Source organism: Tamandua tetradactyla, chromosome 13 (genome assembly GCF_023851605.1).
Source record: "Tamandua tetradactyla isolate mTamTet1 chromosome 13, mTamTet1.pri, whole genome shotgun sequence".
NCBI classification, from domain to species: domain Eukaryota; kingdom Metazoa; phylum Chordata; class Mammalia; order Pilosa; family Myrmecophagidae; genus Tamandua; species Tamandua tetradactyla.
This window is the reverse complement of record NC_135339.1, coordinates 90,345,613-90,353,253: the sequence shown is the minus strand read 5'-3', so window position 1 is coordinate 90,353,253 and position 7,641 is coordinate 90,345,613. Positions and strand designations below refer to the sequence as shown.

Genomic DNA, 7,641 nt, shown 5'->3' with positions numbered 1-7,641 from the left:
CAACGTCAGCCTGTCCTTTCCTTTATGGTCGATTCCGGGAGCGCGGGTTGGTGGCCGAGGAGAGCTGGACCGGGTGGCCGACCAGGGAGCGCCGCCTGGCCGGTCTGCGTCTGGACGTTCGTCTGGGTGAGGGGCGCAGGCCGGGGGCGACCTGGAGGCAGAGGCGCAGCTTAGGTCCCAGCTCAGGTCCCTGACGGGCCGCCTAGCGGCTCTGCGCTCCCTCCCGGGGCACTGACGGCTGCGGTGCCCACACGCGGGGCCGTCACCAGGCGGGACCCTGGGCCTGAGCTCAGCAGCTTGGGACGCGACACCGGGCCCAGTCCCGGACCGCCCTTCATACTTCCGTCCCTTCCCGGCTGTAGATGAAGTGACTGACGCGGACGCCGGTGGCCGCGGCCTGATCGGCGGCGGCGAAACCCGGGGCAGGGACGGGGGCCTGGGGACTGTGGCCCGCGACCGCCGTCCGTCGCCCGAAAGGGAAGTCGCCCGTCAGGCCCACGGGGAAGGCGCCAAGGCCGCCGGCCAGGGAGCCCATGGCCGAGGCGAAGCCTGAGAAGCAGGCGGCCGCCTCGGGCGCGGGCGGGGACGGCGAGGCCCGGAGGTCCCGGGAGGCCGCGCCCGGGGGCTCCAGCGCCGGGGCTCCTTCAGGGCTCGCCTCCCCTCTCCTCCTCCTCCTCCTCCTCCTTCGGAAGTTCCCGTTGTCGAACATCTTCTGGCAGTTCGGGTCCAGCGTCCAGTAATTGCCTTTACCTGCGGAGCAAGACAGCACCCAGCTCAGAAAATTCGGCGGGACTTATGACTCCTAGGCCCACCCCAAACCTCGGGATGGTGCCTTGTAGGGGAGAGGACCCTCCACAGACGGGCCGGGGAGGATGGGAACATTCCAGAAAGTCAGGAATGTGGACATCCCAGAAAATACGGAGCTCCGGGCAGCCCAGCCTCACCCTTACACCTTCCCCGAAGGGCACCTCATTTGCTCTCCCAGCTCTGGGGGTGGGCGTTGTCTCTGCATTTTACAGCTAAGGATAGAGAGGCGCAGAGAAGCAGCCACCCAAGTCCCCCAGCTGGCGCGCTCTCCCGCTTCTTCCTTCTAGGGAGCTGGATGCGCGGATTTAGAGACCCGAGGGCACCGACTGGGAGTCAGGGCTTGCGCGCTCTGCTTCCACCTCCAGCCCGTGCGTGCCCCACACGCCTCTCCTGCCCGCCCCAGCCTCAGTGTCCCCGGCGGTGCAGGGCGGGATTGGGTCGTTCAAGGTCGCCCCCACCCCGAGACGGGGCAGCCCCGCTGCGGGGCCGCGCGGAGCCCCGGCACCGGCAGGCGCGCCTCTGTCACCTGGGTCGTCCTCTGCGCGGGGCACCTTCTTGAAGCAGTCGTTGAGCGACAGGTTGTGGCGGATGGAGTTCTGCCAGCCCGCCTTGCTGCGCTTGTAGAAGGGGAAGTTGCCGGCCACGTACTGGTAGATCTGGCTGAGCGTCAGCCTCCGCAGCGGCGCGTTCTGGATGGCCATGGCGATGAGCGCCGAGTACGAGTAGGGCGGCCGGACCAGCCGCAGCAGCTCCTGCTGGCCCGACAGGCTCAGCCACGCCAGGTCGGCGCCCGCCAGGCCGCCCGGGGCGCCGAGGAGCGGGCCCGGGGCCGCGTAGGGCGCGGGGCTGAGCGCGGGTGTGTTGCTCGGCCACGGGCGCTGGCCGCCGCCCGTCCCGCCCAAGTCGCCGCGCGCGCGGCCTGCGGGATGCACCGAGGCCAGGGCCGGACCGTGCGCGGCGGGGTAGACACCCAGGCGGTCGCAGTGCGTGGCCATGTCTTGGGTCCGGGACGCGGGTTCCGCACCGAAGCTCATGGGCGTCCCATCCAGCTTGGCTGCCAGCAGAGCCCCTCTCCCGGCTCTGCCCTCCGCCCTTTAAAGGCCGTCGGGGCTGAGCCCGGGGTGAGTGTCGGCGGCCAGACCCCTCCTCGCCAGGTTGGAGGAGCTGGGGGCCGGCATCCGCCCCGGGGTCAGCTTTCTGCCCCGCCCTCGCCCCCCGCGGCCTGCAGGGAGCGCACCTTTTCCAGCCCCGTCTGTCCTGAGCGTTTGGGCAGGTACCACGTCGCCCGCAGGCCTCCGATGGCTGTGGCTGGTGGAGCCGGGTCCCAACCGCGCACTCCCTGGAGGAGACCCTGCGCCTGCCAAATCTTGCCTCGTCCCCTCCCCTCTTTCTTCCCGCCGTCGGACGGGGGGCGAGCCTTGCTGGGCAAGAGGTCGCGATGACGTTCACGGGTGTCACGCAGGTGGAACCGCGCGGGGAGGGCGCTGGAGTCACCCTGGTCTCTGGGGAGCAAATGCGCGACGGCGGCGGGCGGGCATCCGCCCCGAGGCTCGCAGACCTTGCTGAGGGCCACGCCAGCTGTACATGGAAGCCTTCGCTTCTCCCAAGCCCGGGAGCCTCCGACCCGTATGGCTTGTGGGCGAGATGACATCGGGCAGGCGGACTGCGGGCGACCCGGGTGGTGGCGACGAAACCTCCGCTGGGATTCCGGGGGGCAGGGACCCCTCTGCCCCGCGCCGGGCACCAGCGCCCCGCCCTTCCCGCAGCCCCGGCTCCCTGGCTCCCCTGGCTCCCCCCGGCTGCGGGCCACTTGCCGGTGCGCGGAGCGAACTGCTGCGCTCAGGTCTCAGCCGTGAGAGCCGGGGAGGCGCCCCAGCCCTGCGGAAGTCAGCACACCACCCCGCGGAGTTGGAGCAAAGGGAGTGCTCGCCCTGGAGCACTCCCCGTCTTTTCAAGGGGCCGTGGAGCGTCAATTTCAATGCAATGAAATTGAATTCATTAAAAAAACCAAAGTTCCAAACACCCTTTCTCTCCTGGTTTTGGCGGCAAGGAGGAGAGGCCCGCGGGGCAGGGAGAAAGGTTGGATGGATGAAAGAGTGCCGGCTGTGGGGTTAGAGGGGCTGCGTTCCAGTAAGGTTTAGCTCCTTGGGCCTCCCAGATTAGAATTCCAAATTTCAACCAGTTTACCCAACATCTTAACAGATGGCGGAAGGAAGTGAGAGTCCCCCAGTAACACTGCCATGTTGGCCTCTCCTAGAGGGCCTTAGGAAGTGGCTGGAAAGTGAAAGCTATCTCAAGCCAAGCGCTGGAAAGTAGGACGGAGAACTGGTTTGTTGGATTGGCTCTTCAGCAGCCTCTACCGCCCTTCGCGGCCCTCCCCCATCCCCCAAATATTTCAAATGGTTGCCAAAGGGACTGTTAGTGTGGGAATCCCAGGACCCCTTCAGAAGCTGCCACCCGGACCCCATCCCTGCAGGAACAGTGGCCAAGGGGGTACGGCAGCACTCAGCTTACCTGGATTCTCAGGTGGGATCAGACCATCCTTTAGATCAAAACAGCAGCCAGGATGCACCCCCCTCCCCCACCGCCCCCACCCTGCCCACCTTGTCTTCAGCAGTTCCCAGGCTATCCTCACATTGTAAATCCATGCTGTTCTCTGTCGCGGGACAACTTTTCAGTAACTGTCTTGATGAATGTGTCTTTCCATCAGCAGATGTGGCTGTGGGCAGGACATAGGTGCATTCATTATGGGTGCAAACTGAGCGATAACCCTCTGCTCCCCTGATAAAAATGAATTTGCTGTGGGTTTGAATCAGGCCCCACATCTTCTGGGATTTTTAAATGGTCGCTGATTAGGAGGCAGTTTTCCAAAAAGGACACTGTAAGGAAGATGGGACATCAGAAGGCACCCAGCTTGGCTTTGATGTGAATGATCCGATGGTGGAGGAAGGAGGCGATGATGCCAGACAGTGACCAGGTGAGACAGTGATGAGGGCGTCCCAGGCCAGACTGAAGGCATAGGGGAAGCTGGCAACTCCACAGTCTTTTTCCTCGTTAGTTCTTCTCAAGATTTTTTTTTTCTTTTGAGAAAAAGAAGAAAATAAAACTCTCATCAGAGTTCCATCCAAGACAGCCTCAAGTGAGCAAAATTTTTTTTCAAAAATGCACTCCATCTCCTGAAACTCATTTTATGAGTTCAGTCTGTTAAAAAATAAGGGAACTATTACAGAGGAAATGGAAGATGAAGATTGAGTTCAGAAAGCAAAGAATGATGATAGAAATACAGACAGTTGCAGCATGTCTGTGGGTCACAGCATGGTGACTCCCCGGGCCCCGCCAGGGCTTCTCTTGTAGCTGACGTGCACCTGCTCCCACGGGAAAGGGCCAGGGGGATGCAGCTCCTTGCCGGGGATTTTGATGGCTCAACTCTATGAATGTTGAAGACACTTGCTTCCTGGACTAACACTGTGAATTGGGACAGAGAATCAATTTTATCTACAATTAACTCCACTACTGTGATAATAAAATCAGAGGTATTGAGTTTTAAATAACAAGTTGGGTCATCTCTTTCAATATAAAGTAGTGAAACAAAATAGTTCTTTCCAAATTCCCTTTTATTTTTATTTATTTATTTTTTTGCATGGGCAGGCACCGGGAATTGAATCTGGGTCTCTGGCATGGCAGGAGAGAATTCTGCCTGCTGAGCCACCGTGGTTCATCCTCCCTTTTAATTTTAATGTTTCTTATTTTTTAATTAATTTATTTATTTTACATGGGCAGGCACCGGGAATTGAACCCGGGTCCTTGGGCATGGCAGGCAAGCACTCTTACCTGCTGAGCCACCGTGGCCTGCCCCCTCCCTTTTAATTTTAATAGCCTTCTTTCTGTTAATATTGTAACTCTTTAATGCTTATGAGTTTCAGGACCTCAAAAAATCAGATGAAACTTCATGAGATTCCCCTCAATTTTACTTTATAAAATTATTACTTTGTGGGCTCTGCATGACTGTCTGTATTTCTATCATCATTCTTTGCTTTCTGAACTCAATCTTCATCTTTCATTTCCTCTGTAATAGTTCCCTTATTTTTTAACAGACTGAACTCAAAAAATGAGTTTCAGAAGTTGGAGTGCATTTTTGAAAAAAAATTTTGATCACTTGAGGCTGTCTTGGATGGAACTCTGATGAGAATTTTATTTTCTTCTTTTTCTCAAGAGGAAAAAAATCTTAAGGATAACTAACAAGGAAAAAGACCGTGGAGTCGCCAGCTTCCCTTATGCCTTCAGTCTGGCCTGGGGTGCCTCTTGGATCTCCCCAGACAGGTTCCCCAACCCACCCCAAACCTCTGACCCTTCCTCTCCTTTAAACTCAAAAACTGCTCCACTGCCTACTCTGAGCTTAGTCTCCCCAGCCCTCCACCACCAACCTCCTGCCCACCTGCAGCTGCACCCACACGGGTCCTCCTTCCCTCTGCATCCCTTTTCCTTCACCACCTGAGTCTCTCCCCAGCAGTACTGGGACTAGTGTGAGAAACCTGGGTCACCCTCTAGGTATTATGGGTTGGAGTGTGTTCTCCCAAAAGATGTGCTCAAGCCCTAACTCCCAGTTCTTGGGCATGTGACTTTATTAGGAAATGAGGTCTTTGCAGATGTGATTAGTTAAGGTGGCCATCATTCTAATTTAGGGTGGCCCTCATCCAATGTAAGTGATATTTTATAGGATGAGGAAACTTGGACACAGTCCCACAGAGACACACACAGAGAAGATGGAGACAGATTGGAGTGATAGGGCTATAAGCCAAGGAAAGCCTGGGACCATCGCAGGCTGGAAGAGGCCAGGCAGGAGTCTTCCCTAGAGCCTTCGGAGAGAGTTTGTCCCACCGACACCCCAATTTTGGACTCTTGGTCTCCAGAACTGTGAGAGAATCAATTACATGTTACGGCAGCCCTAGGGAACACCAACTCTGCCTCCCCTGGCTTCCCAGAGTGTCTTGTTCTGCCTACACCCCTCTCCCTCCCACTTCTTCCCACCAGCATTTACAGATACTCAGTTCTCTCTTAACACATCTTCTCTCCAGCCCACATCCCTCTTTGCTGTCTGTCCCCTGGCTTCGTTCAGCAGTCACTTTCCAGAAGCGTGCCTCTGAGGCTGCCACTACCCGTGCAGCCCATGCAGGTGACTTCCCACATAACCCAACCCAAAGTGCACAGGCCCAGCCTCTGCTGGCCTCTGTCACTCTGTGATCACTTATAACCCTCAATCAGCTTGCCTTCCCAGACACATTTGACCCCTTCCAGAACCAACCCTCATTTTTCTATGGTCTTTTCAACTCTGCCCTCTGTCCTCCAGTCCCTCCATGTGTTAGTCAGCTGGGGCTGCGGTAAACAAGAACTGCATGCTGGGTAGCTTAAGACAGCGGAGACGTAGTGTCTCCTGTTTCTGGAGGTGGAAAGTCCAGAATGAAGGTGTTGGCTGCACTGGTTCCTTCTGGAGGCTCTGAGGGAGCGTCTGCTCCATCCATCCCTCCTGGCTTCTGGTGGTGGCGGACATCCCTGCTGCTCCTTGTCTCACAGACACATGGTTCCAATCTCCGCCTCCGTCTCCACATGGCCTTCTCCTCCCAGCTCATCTCTGAGTCTAAATCTCCCTCTTCTCATCAGGACGCAAGCCATATTAGATTTAGGGCCCACCCTAATCCAGCATGATATCATCTTACCTTGAGAACATCTGCGAAGACCTTATTTCCAAATAAGGTCACTTTCACAGGTGCTAGGTGGAACTGAATTTGGGGAGGGGACACTTTTCAATCAGTACATTCCCCTTCCCTGGGTTCTCCTGAGAACCTGGTTTCGTCTGTTGTCCTCTACGACGGACGTCCTATGGGGTTGTATTCTGGGTCCTTTTCTTCTTTACTACTTTGGCTTTATCTACCAGCCATTAACTCAGAGGTTCTCAACCTTGGCTTTCTTGACATTTGGGTCTGGTTAATTCCTTGCTGTCCTCAGCATTGTAGAATTTTAGCAGCATCCCTGGCCTTTACCCACTAGATGCCAAGGGCACCCTCTCTCCCTGGGATGACCAACTCACCCTTGGTTGAGACCCTCTGCATTAGCTAATGATTCTCTAATGTTTAATCATCCACTTGGATGCCTTCATCTCAATCTCAACCTGTCCTACACTGAATTCATTAGCATTGACAACCCAAGGCTGGTTCTTCCTTAATGTCCTGGTGAATGTCAGTGTCATTTGTCCAGGTGTTCAAGGTAGCACCTGGGGTCATTCTTGACTCCTCCTTTACCTCATTCCCACCCCTGTTTAGTCATCTTCAACTTCTTGGTTCCATGTCTCCCACCCTCAACCCCTTTTCCCTAATCCAAAGTCCACTCCTCCAGCCCCTGACACTCTTTCTTCAGGATTATTGTAAGAGCTTCTAGCCCTTCTCTCCCGCTGCTCAGCTGGCCCCTCTCCAGCACATCGCTCACAGTATCGACAGCCTGATCCTTCTAGGACTGTGGTAGGCAGAATTCTGGAGAGGGTGCCCCAAACTTCCCTTCCCCCATTCCAGCAAATATCAGTCTGGGCGCTGCTGTGAAGGGACCTTGCAGGTGTAGTTAAAGTCCCAAGTCTGTTGACCGTAAGATGTGGAAATTATCCATATGGGCCTAGCCCACTCAGGTGAGCCTTTCAGAAGCAGAGAGTTTTCTCCAGCTGGCAGCAGAACGAGAAGCCAGAGAGACTTGGAAGCACAAGGATTTGTTGGAGAGGCACTTGAGGCATGCAGACGGCCTCCGGAAGCTGAGGGAAACAGGGGCTTCAGTGCCACCACCACAAAGAAC

General features: G+C 56.4%; 1 protein-coding gene across 1 annotated transcript; it reads right to left on the bottom strand.

Moving 5' to 3' along the window:
* Positions 1–334: 334 nt before the first annotated feature.
* Positions 335–1,841, bottom strand: FOXI2 (forkhead box I2). Its single transcript, XM_077124467.1, has 2 exons — positions 1,334–1,841; positions 335–750 (listed from the first exon to the last, which is right to left on the bottom strand). The coding sequence occupies exons 1-2, from the start codon at positions 1,839–1,841 to the stop codon at positions 335–337; spliced, it is 924 nt and encodes a 307-aa protein (XP_076980582.1).
* Positions 1,842–7,641: the final 5,800 nt, after the last annotated feature.

Excerpts from the sequence above, each read along its gene's own strand:
- FOXI2 (XM_077124467.1), bottom strand. The coding sequence starts at position 1,841 with ATGAGCTTCGGTGCGGAACCCGCGTCCCGGACCCAAGACATGGCCACG. Across the intron at positions 751-1,333 it reads CCGCGCAGAGGACGACCCAG|GTAAAGGCAATTACTGGACG; the intron begins GTGACAGAGGCG and ends CTTGCTCCGCAG.